This window comes from Mustela nigripes, chromosome 12 (assembly GCF_022355385.1).
Source record: "Mustela nigripes isolate SB6536 chromosome 12, MUSNIG.SB6536, whole genome shotgun sequence".
In the NCBI taxonomy this organism is placed as follows: Eukaryota; Metazoa; Chordata; class Mammalia; order Carnivora; family Mustelidae; genus Mustela; species Mustela nigripes.
This window is the reverse complement of record NC_081568.1, coordinates 28803343-28826079: the sequence shown is the minus strand read 5'-3', so window position 1 is coordinate 28826079 and position 22737 is coordinate 28803343. Positions and strand designations below refer to the sequence as shown.

Here is a 22737-nt window from a genome sequence, read left to right as displayed (position 1 = left end):
CACTAATAATAATAGCTCATTAAATTTTTTTTCTTGGTGCCAACTGATCTCATCTTCTGCATTTTTTTAAGTATAAAGAAAAAAAGCTTGCTATACTATGTTTTTAAGAATTAAGATCACTGTCCTCTTCCTAACCCCCCAAATTATGAATGAGACAAACACATCAATCTGCTTAATTCTAAAGTAATAATAAAGTTATGTGATACTTACATTCAAAAGCTTCATCACTATCATTATCTTCATCTGAACTGATTTCAGCATATTTTGGCTTTTCATTAACTGTGCTACGCTTGCGTTTATTCATTTTCACACGTTCACAAAGTGGCATGGTGGATTCAATTTCTGCCAGAAGTTCAGGGGGTAATTCTTTTAACACTGATTGATCTATACTACCTATTAATGAAAGGTAAGAAAATAATTTAAATCTGAAGATAAAAGGGAATTTTAACTTAATTAGCACAATAAAAATGAAATACTAGTATTTATATAAGTTTTCTAAGCCAGCTTTGTATTTTGATAAAACACATATTTAAAACTCTAATAGGCTTCACCCCAAACTGGTAATGTAGTTTTTATACATATATCATTATGTAGTAACTTAAAAAACATAAAAAGGCTAGTTTCCTCATCAATTTTTGACACAATGCCTTCATGTGTCTGTATAGACTAAAAACTTTCTAAAACAAGAGATTCACTGGCATTACTCAGTCCATATGTAGTAAGGGATTCATCTCGCATTCTTGGTAGCACCCAAATTTATTTTACAGAGGGCTGGATCACTTAGTTTGAAAGTATACTTCTCTCAGTGCAAATTTGAAGAGTTGGAAGACACTTATATACCCTTCTCTTCCTCTACGCTCGTGTACTGTGGCTGGGACAAGAGTTTTACATGCTTTTACCTATCATTCATCTATTTGAGAAGTATAGTAATGCCTTTAGTAATACAAAAATTTCCTCAAAGAGATAAACCAATCTATACATTAAACTGAAGAAAATAAAAACATGAAAGGCAGGATAAATAAAAACATATTAAAATGTAAGTGTCTATAACTAAAATAGTAAATTCAAGTCTGTTATGAAATAAAATTTGTATTTTTCCATGGACGACTAAGACAGGATAAAAAATGTATCAACATAGTAACATTAACATAACTTTTATTATTTAATCCTACACACATACACAAATAACTAACAGTTGTCGTAAAATAAATAAATTCTTAACATCTTACTGAGAGCTTAAAAATGAAGAGGTAGCAAAAGCTATCCATTCAGGATAATTTGTCCTTGACGACTATGAAAGATGACAATTTTAAATTACTTACCCTTGTAAATCTTTGAGTGGAAGTATTAAAAATGATGTCTTACCTGCTAAATTTTAGAAATTGGGAGCAAAGAGTATCTTAGTGGTGTACAGCAGGGAATATTAGTAACTATAAGCAACCTTCCATTACAACATTCAAATGATAATAATACTTAACGTGAAGGATGAAGTAAATCATGACAAAATGAATGGGTACTGATTAAGACAATTTCAAAGTATCAATACACAATCCCAATAATTTAAGAATATAAAACATAAATTATTAATCTTGATGGAAGAATAATCCCTTTTTATTCTTTGTGAAACTTTTATTCAACATCATGAAGGAGTTATTTCAGTTAACTTTTAGTCTTTTATACTACTAAGGACACATATAGCAAAAATTTCACCTAACAAAGATGTAATACTTGTGACTGGTAATATTCCAAAGACTTCATTGCTGAGAATCCTGACATACTAATGTTGAGTATACTTATCTATGTCACTTTCAAATCATGCGACACTACTTTGTGCTGGCTTTCTAAATTCAACTGTATTTTATAGTGAGGTACACTTTTTAGAATATTAATACAGGTAAAAAAAACCAACTTTAGCTTTGGATTGTCCTCAGCCCGAAGGTAAACACACTATGCATCTCATTTAAAAGTCCTTAATGTCTTGGGGTGCCTGGATGTCTCAATTGGCTAAGCATCCGACTCTTGATTTAGAATCAGGTCATGATCTCAGGGTCCTGAGATTGAGCCCTGCAATGGGCTCCATACTAATTGTGGAGCCTGCTTGGGATTCTCTCTCTCCCTATGCCCCTCCCTTTCTCTAGCAGCAGCAGCAGCAACAACAACAACAACAACAACAACACGGTCCTCAATGTCTTGAACACTTATAATTAAATGTGTGTGGGTTTTTTTTTTTTGAATGAAGGATTATGTTTTCTAGTATTTATCTTCCCCTTTTCAGATGACCTATAATATTAAAGAAAAAATTTTTTTAAAGATTTATTTATTTGACAGAGAGAGAGACACAGTGAGAGACGGAACACAAGCAGGGGGAGTGGAAGAGGGAGAAGCAAAGCAGGCTTGCCGCCGAGCAGAGAGCTAGATGCTGGGCTTGATCCCAGGACCTTGGGATCACGGCCCGAGCCGAAGGCAGACGTCCAACGACTGAGCCACCCAGGTGCCCCTCATTAGGGGCACTATAATAGGGGCACTATAATATTAAGTATGTATATATTAGTGGTCATTAAATGCTTTTTGATTACCTTTCATAATTTCCTATGATCACTTAGAAGTATGCTCCCCGTATAGTTTCTGAGTTGCTATATTTTATAGGCAAATGAAGACGTTTCTCAAATTTTAAAAAATGGGAATGCTTTCTTTTTTGTACTACCTAAAATGTCTTGGGTATTTATAGGCAACCCAAAGTATTTGGCCTTTAGTCCATCATGAAATTTTTTAAAAAACGAATTTCCCTGATTATGTTCTGCTTAGACTAAATTCCCATTCTCAGAAGCATACAGCAACCTGATACTAATATCCCAGAATTAAAATTATCCTGCAGATAAATATACAAAAACAATGAAGGGTCAATATATGTACTGATGCTTGTACTCTCTTTACAATGGTTTATCAGATCCCCAGAGCAAGGAGTCTGCTCTCGTCTTTTCTTAAAAAAAAAAAAAAAAAGAAAGAAAAAAATCCTTACAATAGCCAGACATAGAAAACTTATGTCATATATTTGATAGAGCAGGCATCAAAGTTTATTCCTTGTAATTTACTGTCTCTTATTCCCTAAATTAAGAAGAATGCTATCAAATTTAAGAGCTTTTGTATTCTGTAGATCATTTTAACATCTGTATAACTCTCAAAGTTATAGCAACATAATTCAAAGACCAAATGTTTCATTTCTGAAGATAATCCAACTTAAGAAAAAAAAAATCCAGTAACGGGTAAATCTTTCAATGTACCATCTTCCAAAAGTAAACCCTGTTTCATTTCGAATAGAAATACGTACTCCACAGGTTTATGCATTTTCTGAATTAAACATCCTTTCTTCCTTTTAGTAAAACACTTTATAAATTGATTCAGCCAAGTCCTTGATTACAAAGGTTAAGAGAAAATATTTGACTTTCCTGTACTCACAATCAGCATATTTAATACATTACCAAGGACTGAATAACTGACTCAGCCTCAACAGATCTGAATAAACAGTGAGTAATTCAAATGATGCTTATGACGTATTTGATTATATTCTTTTCCCTGACTTAGGAAATAATCTTTTAAATGCAAAAATAATATCTACTTCTCAACACAATGATTTTATAAATTACTGTTGTTCGTGGAGTTATTTTTTCTTAAAAAATTCAGAATGCTAGTACTTTATGATTATCTTTCTCACCTCATTTCTCCCATCCCAATTACTTTATTCTTTAAATTGTGTGTTTGAATTACCATAAAATTTTAAGTTACTAGCTTGAGGGGATAATGTCATTTAGTCATGAATTTTTTGAAGTACTACACTTTCAGCTTTTGTAGATATATAGATAGACATAACGCACCTCTATCTCCTAGCCCTCCTAAAGCTAGAAGAATACATTTACTTCTAGATGTGTTACATTTTTGTAATCTTGGATTTCAACTATAAATCACTCATATTAGCACATGGAACAGATTACTAAAACCAGAACTACTAAATCTCAGAGTCACTAATCTGATAACTGACAATGTGTTTTTTTTTTTAAGTGAAAAACCACACCAAGATTAAAATAAACCACCTCAATTAATGAACTCTTTAGGACTGAATATTCAGACAATGGAAACCAGTCATATTCAGAAACCATGAAACTCACATAAACTTGCCAATTATGTAAGTCATAAAAAACATCTTAGGTATAATGTAATTCAGTGACAATTCTTAGAACAACCTATACCAATTACAGGGGAGTAGCATCAAATGGATCTTTAAATTTAATGAGAGGCAAAAGAAAATAAAAATTTAGTTGTGTATGTTGTCAATCGGCCCATCTTGTGACCCTAAGTGGGTTAATATGGTTTGAAGATACATATTTTTTGGTGGAAATGGTTCCTAAATGCAAGCCTACGTCTTTATTTGAAATCACTGTTAAGAAGAAGTAAATTCAAGGAGCATAAATTGCAGATTATATAGCCCTGAAATATGGTAACAGTTGGGAGGTAGAAACAAAAAGCAGCACCTGAAGAGAAACTAGGAAAAGAAAAAAAAGTGGTTCAACTATGAGACTAGGACACTGAATGTTCCTTTCACGAGGACTTCAAGGTTATAGCCTGATGGCAGTACTATGTATGGGTAAAGAGGAAACCTGTGGCAAATCCTCAGTTTGAAATGCATGGGTCCATTTCTATGCCTTTTTTGTTTTTTTAAAGATTTTATATAATTTGACAGGGAGAGATCACAAGTAGGCAGAGAGGCAGGCAGGGGGTGGGGTGGGGAGCAGGCTCTCCACGGAGAAGTGAGCCCAATGCAGGGGTCGATCCCAGGACCCTGAGATCATGACCTGAGCAAAAGGCAGAGGCTCAACCTACTGAGCCATCCAAGCGCCCCTCCTTATGATTTTCTTAATAACGGTTTTTTTTTTTCCTCTAGCTTACTTCATTGTAAGGGTATAGTATATATGTAATATACAAAATATGTATTAGTCAACTTTGTATTATTTTTAGGGCTTCTTGGTCAACTTTAGGCCATCAGTAAATTTGAGAGGAGTCAAGAGTTATATATGGATTTCTGACTGTGTTGGGGGGTGAGTGCCCCTAGACTTCAAGTTGTTCCAAGTATCAGCTGTTCTTGGAAGGAGCAATAGCAAACTAGGAGAAGTTAGACTGTACTTTTTAGTACAAAGACTCCTTCACTGAGTGAAAATGAGGGAAGTGAACACAGAGATTTCTACCAGAGTTAATACTCGTTAGGGTAATAAGAATAATGTTTGTAACTGAGGATGAAGTCTAAATTTAAGGGAGGAGAGCATCAGGCAGACTACCTCCTCTAGAAAAGAAGAGTCAGGAAATAGGTCTGCTTTTTGGTAATGTTTTAGGATAAGTGAAAGTCATGTATAATGAGATAATCTGGTATAAAGTTGCCTTGATTTTGATAAAGAGACAGAGAGACCTCAGGTACTGGCTGGAGGCCTAATAATGCTTATTCAGGATTATTAAAAAAAAGGTTTTTTTAAAGGGAAGACTAGTAGTTATTCATCTTTGGCTAGGGAGGAGTGGTCAGGTTCAAATCTGCAGCTCTTTTCTTTCCATTGGTCTTTGAGGAATACTGAAACTAATGCAAAGAACCATTATATAATCACTACACAAGGAACGTTACAACCTAAGAACAGGTAATCAATCTCCTTTACAATGTTAAGCAGCAAGTTTTAAGTTGCAGGTTATGGCCCATTAGTACATTGTGAAATCAGTTTTGTGGGTCTTGACTAGTAGTTGTTTTAAAATGAAAGTGAAAATGTCAGGTTTTTGCTTATAGTACAGGGATTGTTAATATGTGCCTGTCTGTGTGCATTAGGCCACAACATGCATTTTATTTCTTAGGGCACAATCACAAAAGTTTTAAAGTCTTTCAAGTTTTATGGTTGCCACTTCTTTCAAAATAGCTGAGTCCATTTGGATTGAAAAGGCTCTTCTAGGTTACTCAAATTCAGTCTGTGGACTCTGCCCATGGTTTCTTAACCTATAGGTTTGATTAAAGATAAAGAATAATTTGAATAAAACATTCAAAATTAAACTGATTTTATTCATTATAAGTTGATGGGACAGTGACTACTGTGGTTTTTTAAAAAAAAGATTTTATTTATTCATTTGAGAGAGAGAGAGACAGTGAGAGCTCAGAAGAAGAGGGAAAAGCAGACTCCCTCCTGAGCAGGAAGCCCAACGCAGGGCTTGATCCCAGAACCCAAGGATCATGACCTCAGAAGGCATATGCTTAACTGACGGAGTCACCCAGGTGCCCCAGGATAGTGACTATCTTGTATCAGAGAGCTTAATCTATACCTATATATATATATATATATATATATACCTATATATATCAGAGAGCTTAATCTATACCTATAATTCTGATATAAAAGTTGCTGTTTCGTTTTTGAAGTCATTGTAATAAAATCTTGGATTACTCAGAAATTCTTCTTCTGTTTTTGATGTAAGTCTTTCTAATAAGTCCTGTATTCATCCCTTTTTTTAATAAGACAACTTCTTGGGGCATCTGGGTGACTCCATTAATTAGGAGTCGGACTCCTGGTTTTGGCTCAGGTCGTGATCTCTGGGGTTTTGAGTCTGACAACCGGCCCCACATTCCCCAGCACTGGGCTCTGCACTCAGCAGGGAGTTGGCTTAAAGATTCTCTCCCTCTGCTCCTCACTCACACTCTCTAATAAATAAATAAATCTTTAAAAAAAAAAAAAATCCACAAAAACCCAAACTCCCCAACCATCCCCCAAGAAAAACAGCAAGACAACTTCTTGACTCATGATTATTGAAAAGATCAATTTTCCACAATGCTTTACACAGCAATGCCTTTAGGAGTTAACTGCTATGCATAAAGTGTTTGAGATGATATGAAATGATTCAGGCTTTATTTCTGAGTTCTGTAGGTGTGCTTACAGTTTGCTGAAATGTACATACTCAAAATCAGCTACCTTGCATAGAATATATAACACACAGCAAATGGGGTCAAAATCCTTTAACCCTTTTATACTATTCATGAAAATTTATTTCAAGAAAATTAATACAATAAAAAATTCTATGAAGAAAGATGTTTAGTTTTATCTATTGTAACATCTTTTCCCAGCTGAAAATTCTTTTCTAAATCCTGAAAGCAGTTCTTAGTTGTTCTATATTGATAATTATAGAGAAGTTTACCCACAAAGTGAAAAGATTTAATAACTGACATGTGACAAGTATAAAATATTTTAAAAGCAATTTAAGGGGCGCCTGGGTGGCTCAGTGGGTTAAGCCGCTGCCTTCGGCTCAGGTCATGATCTCAGCGTCCTGGGATCGAGCCCCGCATCGGGCTCTCTGCTCCGCAGGGAGCTTGCTTCCCTTTCTCTCTCTCTCTGCCTGCCTCTCTGCCTACTTGTGATCTCTGTCTGTCAAATAAATAAATAAAATCTTAAAAAAAAAAAAAAAAGGCAATTTAAGTCTGTATATACTTGCTATATATTTATATTTTATATATTAATTATATTAACATATTAATAATATATATATAACCCCAATAAATGAAGTACTCTCAGATCTTAACTATCCTCCTTAAAATATTATATTTGGTAAATTCCATACTATATTCATAAGTACTGGAAAAGAACTAGAAAAACTACTTCAAAACTCATTCTAGATGAGTCCTTTTATATACACATATAAATACTCAAATGGCAGTGTAAAATCCAAATTTTAGGTCTCATTTGCTATAGAATAAATAAACAAATAATCAGATTCACATACATTAAAATTTCAATTTCATATTGATAGTAGGCTTAGCAAACTATAGCGTCTGGGGTCAAATTTGCCCACCACATGTTTTATATAAAGTTTTATTAGAATACACTGACACACAATTATTTATATGCTGTCTATGATTGCTTTTGTATTATAATATTAAAGGTAAGTGGCCCACACAGCCTAAAATATTTATGATCTGGGCCTTTAGAGAAAGTCTGCTGACCCCTCATCTGTATCATGTCATACTTTAATCCAAATTGGAACAAAGTACCCACCTTGCCAGTATAGACGCTACAGTTGTGTTCTGTACATTTTAGGTCATTGAAAATTAATTTATTTAATGAAGACAAAAACCAAGGATTTAGTTCATAGCAACTGAAAAACACTACTATGAATGAAGCAGACAGAAGAAAAGATTCTAAGAAAAATCTGGTTTTAAGTACCATAGTTTTGATATTGACACTGGTAATAAAAAGATTTCATCAACATGCATTATATTGTATTACTATGAGGAAGAACTACAGGAAGAAACAGGGATCAAACTATCCTTTCCTTGATATGTATATACAGAGAGCGGAAGTACAACCTAACTATATTTCAATGAACTAGAAAAAGAAAACAAAGCCAAAATTTAATAGAAGGAGATACTAAATACTAAAGCAGAAATAAATGAAATATCAATGAAACTAAGAGCTGAATTTCTGAAAAGATAAACAAAATAGACAAACCTTTAGTTATACTTACCAAGAAAAAAAGGAAGAGGACTCAAATAAATAACATTATAAACAAAAGAAGAGACATCAAATGGATACCACACAAAGGATCCTAAAATAAATATATATTTATATTCCTAGAAACATATAAACTGCTAAGATGGACTTATGCAAAAACAGAAAATCTGAAGAGGCATCTTCCCAACAAAGAAAAGCCCAGGACCAGATAACTTCTCTGGAGAATTCTAGTAAATGTTTCCTTCCAGAAGAGGAAGGAAAGAAGAGAACATCCAAAGGCAGCACTACCCTGATACCAAAACCAGAAAAGGACACTACAAGAAATGAAAACTACAGGCCAAGGGATGCCTGGTTAGCTGAATCAGTTAAGCGTCTGACTTGATCTCAGCTCAGGTCTTGATCTCAGGGTCCTTAGTTTAAGCCCCACATTGGGCTCCACACTGGGCATGGAGCATATGTTGAAAAAAAAAAAATTACAGGCCAATCCTCTTGTACTCGTGATAAACACAGATTCAAAGTCCTCAACTAAGTATTAGCACACAGAATTCAACAATGCATTAAAAGGATCAGGATTATATACCATAATTAAGTGGAACTTATTGCAGAATGGTTCAAAACCTGCCAATCAATGTGATATACATTAACAAAATGAATGATAAAAATGACATTATCATCTTAATAGATACAGAAATGCATTTTAGAAAATTCAACATTCATTCATGATAGAACAAAACAAAAAAACCCAAAAAACTCTCAACAAACTATGTACAGAGGAAATGTACCTTAACATACTAATGGCCATATATAACATGCCCACAACTATTATCATACTCAATGCTAAAAAGCTTTCCAAGATAAGGAACAAGATAAAGATGCCCAATCTCACCCTTATATTCAACATAGTACTGGAAGTCCAAGCCGGAGCAGAGCAATTAGGCAAGAAAAGAAAGAAAGAAAGAAGGAAAGAAAGAACGAAAGAAAAGAAAAGAAAAGACCTCCAAAACCAGAAAGGAAAAAGTAAATTGTCTCTATTGGCAGATTACATGATATTACATATAGAAAACCCTGAAGACTCTACCAAAAAATCATTAAACAAATTACATAAGGTTGGATATAAGATCAATATACAAAAATCAGTTGAATTCTGATATACAACAACAAACTATCAAAAGAGAAATTAAGAAAACATTTATAATTGCATCCAAAAAAATAGGAGGTGAAAGATCTATATACTGAAAACTAAAAAACATTGATGAAAGGAATTGAAGAGGAAAATAAATGCTAACAAATTTCTATGCTTGTGGATTAGAAGAATTAATGCTGTAAAAATGTCCATACTACCCAAAGCCATCTACACATTCAATGCAATCTCTATCAAAATTCCAATATTTTTTATAGAAAAAGAACAATAACCTATAGAAAAAGAACAACAAAAACAACCCTAAAATTTGTACAGAACCATGAAGTAGTCAAATAGGCAAAGCAATCTTAATAAAGATGAACAAACCTTGGGGCACCATGCTTCCTGATCTTAAACTGTGTTGTAAAGCTACAGCATTCAAAACAGTATAATACTGGCATAAAAACAGACACATATATTAATGGAACAGAGAGCCCAGAAATAAATTCATGTATATATCGTCAATTAATTTATGAAAAAGGAGCCAAGAATACTCAACGAAGAAAGGATAGTCATTTTAATAAATGGTGCTGGAAAACTGGACAGCTACATGCAAAAGAATGAAACTGGACCACTATCTCACATTATACACAAAAATCAACTCAAAATGAATTAAAGATTTGAACATATGACTTGGAACCACAAAACTCCTAGAAGAAAACATAGGTGGTAAGCTCCTGGACACTGGTTTTTGTAATGATTGTTTTAGATTTGATACTAAGGCAAAAGCAACAAAAGCAAAAATAAACAAGTGGGACTATATCACACTAAAAAGCTTCTACACAGCAAAGAAACTGATCAATAAAATGAAAAGGCAACTACTGAATGGGAGAAAATATGTATGTGTAAACCATGTATCTGGTAAGAGGTTAATATCCAAAAATCTATAAAGAACTTACAACTCAATAGCAAACCAAAACAACAATCTGATTAAAAAATGAGCAGAGATCTGAATAAACATTTTTCTAAAGATGACATACAGATGGCCAATAAGTATATGAAAAGATGCTCAGTATCACTAATCATCAAGATAATGCTAATCAAAAGCCATAAGGAGCTACACCTGTTATAATGGCAAAAAGACAATAAATAGCAAGTGTTGGTGAGTATTTGGAGAAAATGTAACCTTGTGTACTATTGGTGGGAATGTAAATTATGGTGTAGCCACTATGAAAAGCAGTAGGGAGGTTCCTCAAAAAATTGAAAATAGAACTACCATATGATCCAGCAATATCCACTTCTGGGTATATATCCAAAGGAAATAAAATCACTATCTCAAAGAGTTATCTCTATAGCTTGCCTGACCCAAGATCACTGAAGCATTATTTACCAAAGCCAAGACATGGAAATAACCTTAAATTGTTTAGTCTACTGACAAATGAATAAAGAAAATGAGTGTATTTGTGTGCACAGTATTATTTACCCCAAAAAGGAGGAGATCATATCATTTGCAACAACAAGGATGTACCCTGAGGGCATTATGCTAAGAGAAGTCAGACAGTGAAAGACCAATAGTGTATGATCTTTACTTATATGTGGAATCTAAAAAAACAACTCACAGAAACAGAAAACAGATTGGTGATTGCCAGAGACAGGGGTGGGAGGTGATTGGTGGGTGAAATGGGTATAGGTAGTCAATAGGTTAAAAACTTCCAGTTACAAGATAAATAACTTCTGGAGATGTAATGTACACCATGGTGACTGTCCTTAACAATACTATTTTATATATTTGAAAGTTGCTACAATAGTAGATCTTAAAAGTTTCAATCACAAGGAAAAAAAAGAACTATGTCAGGTGATGAATGTTAACTAAACTTACTGTAATAATCATTTCATATTATAAACATAGAGAAAATCATTATTTTTTACACTTTAATAAAATGTTATGTTAAATATATTTCAAGAAATAAAGAAATGGAGACACCTGGGTGGCTCAATTGGTTAAGCATCTGCCTTCAGCTCATGTCATTATCCCAGGATCCTGGGATCAAGTTCCACATCCGGCTCCTTGCTCAGCATGGAGCCTACTTCTCCCTCTGCCTGTGGCTCCCCCTGCTTTGCTCTCTCTCCCTCTCTGACAAATAAATAAAATCTTAAAAAAAAAAACAAAGAAAGAAAGAAATTCTGGCAGCAATGTCTCCAAATATATTGATTATAAAATATATATACATATAAAGATTTTAAAAAATTACTCTCTTCATTAGTTAAAAATGGCGTGTTGCATTTCTTCATATTAAAAAACTGGACAGATTCTGGCTCTTACTGTAATATTGATTTTGGTCCTCATTACTAAATAAAGATAGGAGGAAAACTGGTTTCTCCATTTTCAAAAATGAATGAACCAAAGCTTTGTAAGGCTACAATTTATTCAAGATTCTGATACTAGTGCTCTTTGTACTAACATTTATAATGGACTTAATAGAGAATTTTCAATTTTCAACATCAGAAGCCAGAGAAAGCTAAAGTTTCTGTGAATAGAGGAGGGGATCCAGATTCAAAATTCCATATTATAGTGTACTATATTACAGTGTTTTATATACTGTTACTCTAGTATTCTTTTTTTGTTGTTGTTTTTAAAGATTTTATTTACTTATTTGACAGACAGGGATGACAAGTAGGCAGAGATGCAGGCAGAGAGGCAGGCAGAGAGAAAGCGGTATGCAGGCTCCCTCCCAGAGCAGAGAACCCAGGACCTGAGACTATGACCTGAGCCAAAGGCAGAGGCTCAACCCACTAAGACACCCAAGCGCTCCCTCTACTATCCGAATATAGTGAACTATCTTATTCTAAAAAAACAAAAAAGTTACTGAAACCTTTCTCTATAAGAGGCTCATATAGCTATTAAGAAAATAAATACCTACCTGATATTATACTATACTAAATTATGCTATGTATTATAAATACAGTTGACCTTGAATAACATGGGTACGACCTACAACTGTGTAGGTACACACAGATTTTTTCCCCAATAAATACAGTATGGCACTATAAATATACTTTCTCTTCCTTATGATTATAATAATGTTTTCTCTAGCTTACTTTATTGTAAGAATACAATATATAATACATACAAATACAAAATATGTGTTAATCAATTATTTATGTTATCAGTAAGGCTTCTGGTCAATAGTAGGCCACTGGTAGTTAATTTCTTTTTAAATTAATATATAATGTATTATTTACTTCAAGGGTACAGGTCTGTGAATCATCAGTCTTAGACAATTTACAGCACTCACCATAGCACATACCCTCCCCAATGCCCACAACAAAAGTCAAAAGTTACACGTCGATTTTCAAGTGTGGGAGAGTCAGTGCCCCTAACCTCTATGTCAACTATACATTAGACTATATAATAATAATATATATATATAAAAATATGTACTATATATTAACATAGTATTAATAATACTATATAATAATATTGACATATTACAATATTATGTTAATGACATAATATTATACTATCATCTATCAAATAGATATTCATTATCTTAGCACAGGTATCAGGCTTTTGTAAAGGAGGATTTCAGAAACTTTCTTTTAGAGTAAGTAGGAATTCAGTATGTAAGAGTTATGACTATTTCTTCATAAATAGGAGGTTCTTCCACATTATTTATTTACCTTATTTACTCCTCAACCATACGCCTATTTTTACTATACAGGAAAACCTTATAGAAGCTATGTTCTTGGGCTGGCTTGAGAAATGGAATGAGAAGGAACAAAAATACCACTAGTAAGTTTTAATACTTTAATTCTTATTTTAAAAACTCTACTTAATCTCTTTAAATCAGTATCAATTATCTATTAAGCAAAATGTGAATCAAAAATTTTCTATGAACAGAAATCATGGACAAAAGCTTCCAAAATACTGCTGTAAAAAATCATACCCAATAACAGTTAGGTATAGATTATGCCAACTTTTGCAGTAAATATTCTCCCAATGTTTCCCAAAGATACCAATGATAGTAAGGTCTTTGCAGAAACTGAATATTTGAATTTTTTGAAAAGCATTTTATAAAACTATTCAAATGAGCCAAATTAAGTTCCCACTGCAGCACTATTAAAAATTCTGAATATTACAATCATACCATTTTACTAAAAGTTCCTCAACTTAAATATCATCAACTATGCCAAAAATTCACTCTCAGAGACAGTAGTTTCTCTCAAACTTACAGAAGCCTGGAATCCTAAATACAATCAGTGCCACATAAAAGGGAACCAGTTAATACTTCTGTGATCAACACTGAGTAGTGTAACTGGTACAGTAATAACTGAGGGAGAATAACTGGCCCAAATGTGATTGCAACTATTACCTAATCCTAAGCAAATGAACACTACAGTTTTAAACACTATTGACTACTTGAGCTGCTACATTAGTACACATACCCAGTGAAAACCATTTTCAGTAACTGCTTAACTGTTTAAAAGGCCATGATCTCAAATATGGGTGCTATGGGATATTTCCTAAAAGTACTGAGTGCAAATGATGTAAAACAATAAACTAGTTGGAAGGAAGTAGGTGGAGGAAAAACAAAAATTATTTCCTTGGATATAAAGGTAAAATACTGTGAGACACCCTGGAACAGTAAATAACCCAAATCAAATTGCTAATGTTTGTAATTACTAAGCTGTTACCAACACATAACATGCCTGTCTTAAAGACCTTGTAATTTTATATTTTTTAAATTGGAGACATACTGAACATTAGGGGATATAAGGATAATATTCTGAATAAAAATATTTCAATAAAGATAATATTCCTGGCATTTAAAATACTGACAGAAGTATATTATAATAGAAGAAATTTTAAAAATTTAAAAGGTTTTTACAAAGATTATGTTGGTTCTCCATAACCATCCCCTGCTTGAAAAGGAAAAAACAAGGATGGTAAGAAGACAGAAGATGACAGAAGCAGAGTGAGAATAGAAGTGATAATGAGCCAATCTGTAACAGAAAAATAAAGGGAAAGGGTAACTAAACAAACATAAGAAAGGGTAAATCTCCTTGGAAACTTAACAAAAAGTACGTAGTTGACTGTTATTACAAAGTTGAGTGAACAGAAAGTTGAAAATTGGATAGCTCTTACATTAGGGTCTTTTGGTGGAAGCATAAAAGATGAATACACAATTTTAATCTGCATACAAAGCCTTTTCTAAAACATGGTGTCAATAGTCATTCAACAGCTATTTAATGTGCTCTAATTATGTACTAGGTATTATGCTAGGTACATACACATGTCCCCATAGAAATCAAATAAAATGTGACTATGTGACTTTTACATTTAACATGTTCACACAAATGACAAAAATAAGAAATATATATTGAGTCATAAATCTATATCCCTACCATTCTAAATTAGCTTAAAGCATACTCAAGGAATTTTAAACAATCCTAAAGAATGAATATTTTAAATATGGACATCAGGTAAATTATTTAAAAAGATGGAATTTCATGGCTCTTCCAAGAAAGGAAAACCTACCAAGAATTTTGGCTTGAGAAATCAACCACAAAAGTATCTCAATAATATTCAATTTAATTCCTTTACTCAGAAATACACCACCAGCATGTCAGAATATGTGATTCTGTGACTCTCTCGAAAAGAAAATCCCAAGCAATGTGTATTTTACAAAGGGCCAATAATCTACAACTGTGCTTCCCATGCTTGTAATTTAAAAAACTTACTATTATGTAACTCTGCTATTGCTAACTTAGTAGCAGAGACCTAAAACAAAACCAAAATTAGTACATTAAAAAATAACCGATAGGAATTCTAAGGTATAAATAAAGCCAAATGATTATCTACATGGAGTCTTGAAGTAAATCTAAGCATTAAAGTAATATTTTTGATGAAAATGTCCACTTAATTGTAACTGCAGATCTAGTAATAATACATGTGTGTATATATACGTACCTGCACATGTACACACCCACACACACACTACACACACACTACTCTAACAGAGAGACACACCCAGATAGCCTACTTACTAACATGAACATATCAAGTATATACATTTGTGTTAAAAGTACATTTAGGAGAAACAAGGATAAGTATTAAAAAGTTTATATCCATAGACAATCAGAAAAACATGGGAAAGAGTATAGCAATTACTATTAGGAGTACTATATTAGGAGCTATACTGATTTCTTGATGTTCAGTTGTAAAGATTCTTTGTTAGGACAGAGCTTAGAAAGCAAGGCTAGCGTAAGCTGACAGAAGGAAGAGGAGAAAAAGATGGTCCAGATTAAGGGACAAAAGGGTACCACTTTCCATCTTTCCATCTGACTCTTCTAAAATTGTATACCTATACTCTCTAGTTTATACTGTATATAAGCCACTCCCAAAGTTTCAGTGAAAGTTTTAAAAACAATATCTAAAAGAAAACAATTCTAGCACTGGCCACTACATTCTATTAACTTCTTTTATGTACACAAGTGATTCCAAAGAGATGCATTCAAGTTAAATAGTAAAGACTATTAGTTAAAGCTGAAGTCTTAATTTTTTGTTAAGTCTGACTGCTACAATTTAAGATCTGAAAGCTTCACTAAAGAAGTACGAGTATTAGTGATAGACAATTTTTTTTATTTTTAAAAAATAAAACCAAAAAAGTAAAAAAGCAAACATTTGATAACCAAGTAATAATAAAAAAGATTATGACAAGTCACTTCTTTGAATACAGTTCTTCATAATGACACTATGTTTTCATTGACCTTTTTTTGGTAGACAAGACACAACATTTTACAAAAATAATAATAATCATTACATCTTCTGGATTTCCTAAAACACTATAGATACCATGCAATACAACTTTTTGTGATGATGCAAATGTTCTCTGTTTTAATAAGGAAGCCACTTGCCACATGTGGCTATTGAGGACATGAATTCTTAATTTTATTTAAATTAATTTCCATTTAAATAGCTAAAGAGGCTAGTGACTATTCCACGGAATAGCACAATTCAAGAGTTTCATATATTTAATAAGTAAATATAAACCTAAGTTCTTAATGAATCTCTCACAGAATGAGAACTTAAAAATCATACTTTCACCTCTATTGCCTTGAAATCAGTATCTTCATGTATTTATACTGCATGGACTAGATACGTCTTGCCACATACCATCAAATTATGTATGTCTTAGATATTTTTAAAGTAGTATGTAAAGGAACACAAAACTGTATTTTGTGCACAGACTGCAACTGTATTTAACACTTCAGACTTTTTCCTGGCAATACTACTACTCAAATAGCCACAGAATTTAACTCAGCAACTATACAATAAACAAAACAAAAAAATCATCCTCAAACCCCACTAATGACTTAACCTGATTTAAGAGGTGAATACTATTCCTTAAGACCAAAGGGCAAAGCTTTGTATTTTTTAAATAAAATATCTATAACTGACCACCTACCCCACAAGAAGGGAAATAACCTTTCTATAACTTTCTAAATTATATAAATTTAAACTATGTATCAATAATTAACTCAGAGATAGGTATGTAAGAAAATAATGTAAGACCCAATAGTCTTAAGAGCTTATAACACTGATTTTTGTACACCATTTAGCTTTACTGACATGTTAGAAATTAAAATTCAATTTACTACCTCCTTGTAGACTGGGACACCTCTTTAGTCTAACTTTCAACAAAGTTGTTACATATTTTCATTCTAACCACTCATTTGATTAATAAACAACTTTCAAAAATACCTGAAATAACTAATCAACCAAAGATCTTATCTGCGTACCAAAGTAAAAATCATGACTACAGTGAATTGTGCAACTAGGGGTGGAAGACAAAGAATTTTCAGCAACAACTTTTTATCTATATTACTGAAAATAATTCATTATTGTTTTATATAAATGTTAAATTTTCCTATAGCAGTGTTTCAATCTTTGTAAATTTCCATTTTTTAAATCCTTATTAACCCTATAACTTAAACAAAAACTCATTAGAATAAAAATGACTTCAGTATAAGTATTCTTACCTTTGTTTGACTTTGATGGTTTATTCTTGATAGGTTTAAGGGAACTTCGTGATTTATCTTCTCTATCTTTAATAAGTTTCTGAACATCATCCAAAGACAGTTTTTGCAGAACAACTACAGGCTTAGCTCCTTTATTCAGATCTTCAACTAGTCCCATTTTTTCTACTTTGTCTTTCTGTTCTCCTTTCATTTCCATTTTCTTTGTCTCCTGAGTAATATTACCATCTTTATCCCTCTTGATTTTTGGAATGACAAAATTTTTCAATGCACCAGACCTGCCCCCCAACAAATAACTTGGAAATTCGGCCTTATTGTCAGGGTGCGCTTTATTACTGTCTACTTTAGTCTTATTACCCTCTGTCCTTTTGTCATCTTTACTATTTGGTGATTTAAAACCGGGTTTATCAGGTCTTGATTTATTAGAATCACCTTGTTTAACACGAGGACTGTCAGGCCTTGATTTTTGCTCCCCAGAAGATGGTCTTTCCCTTGAGTCCCCTGATTCATGTCTATGTTTTCTTTCTAGTTTATCAGGTTTTGAACCATCAGATTTAACGCCATGTTCATTTCTATTAGAGGATCTCAATGTTTCTGGCCTTCGAACTCTCGACTGATCCCCGCGATGTCGCTCTGATTCATTCCGGTCATCTGATTTTTGTTTACTATCATGGTCACGTCTTAATGACTCAGAAATAGATCGCCCATCAGGTCTCTGCTTTAAGGCTTCAGCTCGTTCTGATTTTAACCGAGGTGAATCAGATTTAATATCCTGTTTATGTTTAGACACTTCAGGTTTTTTCTCTGTTGATGGCTTTCCAGAATCCCTCCTATTTTCATGCCTATGTTTTGGTGTTTCAGGCCGACCTTCATTTTTTTGCTTTGGAGTTTCAGGTCGGCCCTCACCTTTCTGCTTTGGAGTTTCAGGTCGTCCATCACCCTTCTGTTTTGGGGTTTCAGGACGCCCATCACTCTTTTGTTTTGGAGTTTCAGGTCGACTTTCACCCTTCTGCTTTGGGGTTTCAGGTCTTGACTTTGTTGTTTCTGATCTGCCATTATTTTGTTTGTTGTCATTTGGTTTTATGTCAGACAGTCTGTTTTCATTCTGTTTAGGTTCAGCCGTGGTGCTCTCATTTTGTTTGGATTCAGTTGTTCTGCTCTCATTCTGTTTAGGTTCTTCTGTTTGAGTCTCAGTTTTAGTTTCTAACTTACTTTCACTTGATTTTGTCTCCACCAATCTGTTTTCATTTGGTTTAGATTCTGCCAGTCTTTCATTTTGCTTCATATCACTCTTTGAAAGCTCAGAATCAGACTTTTTTTTAGGAGTCTCAGGATGGTTTTCTGGTGTAGCTTTAAGATTTCCAATAATATCTTCCTGAAGAACAGAAATAGGTGCATCATTACACTGTTTGATTTCTTCAGGCTTTTTTATGGAGTCTGAATCCTGAGTTATAGAAGCCTGAGAGTCCACTCTTCCTGCCTGATGAAGATCAATGCTAACCATTAATGCTGGCCTTGACCCATTTCCCGTAGAACCCGTCTCCTGAGAAGCTGGTCTATTACCTCCTGTAGCACCCCCAGCCTCCTGTGGGTAAGAATCTTGTTTTCTTTTTTTCAAAGGCTTATCTGAAATTTAAAGATAAATATTCAGTATCAGTAATAGACATATATTCTTATCTTACTAAAAGCCATATGGACTTTGATATTTCTTTAAATCACAATGTTTTTTGAAATGTGGTGAATTCAAATGTCAATATGCATGTATAAAATAGCAGGCATGAATCACAGAATACTTTTAAACCAAGGTTTAAGGAAATACTCATGCTTGCTGTACCTCAATAAATATTAGTAACTATAGTAACAAGAATTTAACAGCATATCTCTTGATTATATAAATGTAAGCCCAAATAGAAAATAAATAGAACTTATAATACCTTAAATACAAAAATATATTTATGTTTGTATATGTAAAGGATAAACCAGATTCTTTACATAAGAATAAGGCAACCAGTTACAAATTACATGTTCTCATTTAAGATCATTTAACCATTAACCAAAAACTAAGTGCCCCATATCTGCTACCATACTATTCAGGAAACATAAGCTTTTACAACATGTAAAACTAGTATGAAAAGGAATAAAACCCAAAAGAAAGCAGAAATGATGCCACTGAAAAAAAGGTAAATGAGGAGAACAAGGGGGGAAAAAAGACAGTTTAATAGTTTGTCATTAACTTTTGATCCAGGATTCAAATCCTTCAAGGTGTCAACAGCACAAATGGAATTTAAAAGCTAACACATATTAGAAGTATATTTAAAATAAGGGAACATTAACATAAATATAAAAATGAGACGCACATAAGGACTTTTTGGATAAATCCTGTCTTAAAGGCAACCTCCACTTAAGAAAATGTTTTGGTTCTTCAATGTAAAGTTCTAGGGATCTATAAATTGGTCTCAGTAAGAAATAATTTATGGTATTCTAAAATGTAAAGACAAAAATACACAGAAACACAAATCTACCACCACAATAAAATGTCAAGGTATTTTTAAGTTATGTATTTCTGTGCATGATTCCACTTGACTCAAGAGGCTGCTAGGTCATTTTCTACAAACCGAATCTCTAGTTAGTTTTTGGGAATAGTTATATTATAGCACCTTAAGGTTCTGTCTGCTTTAATACTTACTTCTGAATTGCCTGGCTTTGTTTTAAAGGTCATTTTCTATAATTTTTATAGTGAACTTCTAGATACCCTTATGATAGTCATTAATGTGATAGAATATAATTTAAGGAAAAGAAGGTTAAAAGTCAAAATGACCACTAAAAAATAACCTCTTATTGCTGAAAACCAAGTTAGGAATTAAACAAACAAACAAACAAAAGACCTTAATGGTAATGTTGCTTTTATACACCAAAGTTGCATCATTTTCTTTTCAGAGTGAGAAGCAGCAGTCCATTCCAGCTTAAAATCTAGTAAAATATTTTACTAAAATTTAACTCAAATATTTGCTAGTAATTTTTTGTAGAAGTAAGTCATTCTGCTTCTTAGTTTTTCAAAAGTCAAGTCTACTGTCATATATGTTCCATTTGTAAAATAACTACATGATAATAAAGTATCTTAACATCTAACCATTTTCCCTAGTTAAAACTACCCTGCCAAAACTTACATGAAACTTTCTGCCTTAATACTTAAGAAAGCACTCAGAATATTAAATTTGTCTCAGTTTTATTCTGTAATGTTCTGCCACATAAAATAATCTTTACATCTTGTCATAGGGCACACCAAATAATTATTACCTCATAAATGGGATGTTTTATCACCTTATGTCTTTAAACCTTTAGGACAAGAATCTAGAAATCGAAAGAGTATAATCTAGTTGAAGATTTTTGTATTTTTCAACGAAACATGCTTGTGAAAGTAATTAAATTGGTAACCTAAGTGTACTTAAGAACCGTAATGACATCACAAATCTCCGGCATCTCAAAGATTTCTCTTAAGAAATCTGTGGCTCATCCTTTTATTAATATGAGCAATCAGTCTTTCTTCTGAACAGTAACATCAAAATATCTTGAGGGCTAAATTTAAAGGATTACAAAATAGTTAGGAATTTACAGATAATTAACCTCATTTCAAATTATCGTTTATCATTAAAATGGAAATTTAACATAGTTTAATTTCAAAGGAAATGTTATGTTTGATTTAGTTATCTTCCACTATGATGCAATGATTATTTGTAATAAAAATGTATGAAAGCATTTGCACATGAGTAATATATTAAAATTAGGAAAGATTTTATAATTTTTTTCTGTTATGCACAATATATTGCTAAATACAAAGTTTTAATTTTTCAACTATTGAAAAGTACGTCACCTCTTCTGTAAAACCGGGAAAAATTCCATTATTGCTGCAAGGATTCTTGAATATGTTAAGAGCACGCAGGTCTGATTCACTTGATCTGATTCAGTTCCACCATGAACTTATTCCTGTAAAGTGGTTCTGAATCTGCACGTCACTTTTGTCTATCCACTTTTGTTATCAGTCTTCATTACATCATAACCTTCACCTAATGATGGAAAGCCATCTCTATAAAGAATAATTTCAATATTTGGGACACTGATTATCGTTAGGCCCTTTTCAGCACCGGGTGCCATAAGTTTAGCTATCAGAGTGCATACTGTCCTGAAGAAAATGCATACAAAAAGATACCACAGTTTCAAAACCAACAATACTTGTCATCTAGATGCTGATACGAAAATAAGATCCAGCTGTTAAAGAAATTCTGAACTTCATTATTCTGGTGAGAAAAAAAACTATATCACTTGCTTAAATTTACCAGTGATAACTGAAAACACTTAAAACAACACAATTATACACATAGTAGCCAATTATGAAAAATGAAAACATCCTACCCCTAAACTGCAGTATAAACTAAGTGGTTAACTATCCTATTTCCATCTAGTCTCTTATTCCAAATGACAGTAGGTAATTTACTTTTTATAAGGGTTATAGTTTAAGAATATCATTAGAATTATAAAAGACATTAGTAGCTAGTCTAGGCCATTCCTCATACTTACTAACATGGAAAGTGGACCTTAAGAAAAGATGAAATAGGCAAAGATGAACAAAGAAACCCCCTCTTTGACAAAAGAAAGCAGGAATTTTCAGCACATGGAGAAGATATTAATGTCTATGATAGGTCAACCCAGAAGCAAAAATGAACAGCCTTTTAAAATTAATTTATGTAATTAGACACTGAAAATATGAGCAAAGGTTGAGCAAAAAGGTCCTTTAAGAATATAATAAAATATCAGGTTACAGAGATTTAAATACCAGTGTATATGAAACTACCCAAAGAAGGGAGAACAGGCCAAGGGACATAATTACCTAGCTGCCCGAAAAGTGTCCTCTATGTGTGGAATAGAGGTTATGTTACATTCTGCCATAACCTAAGTAATATACTTCTTAAGAGTATTCTATCCCTTTTCTTAAGCTGCATAATGATTAAACAACTATGTTTGTTAAACTTTCTAATTTTATTTATAAGGCATAATTTTTTT

General features: G+C 32.9%; 1 protein-coding gene across 2 annotated transcripts in view; it reads right to left on the bottom strand.

Moving 5' to 3' along the window:
* NIPBL (NIPBL cohesin loading factor) overlaps positions 1-22737 on the bottom strand; it is a 205563-nt gene that overhangs the window by 72406 nt on the left and 110420 nt on the right. For both annotated transcript variants that reach the window (XM_059417012.1, XM_059417013.1), the window contains exons 10-11: positions 17683-19305; positions 211-393 (exon numbers count right to left, since the gene is read on the bottom strand). In XM_059417012.1, the coding sequence (XP_059272995.1) occupies positions 211-393; positions 17683-19305 (1806 nt within the window). The remainder of the gene's footprint in view (positions 1-210; positions 394-17682; positions 19306-22737) is intronic.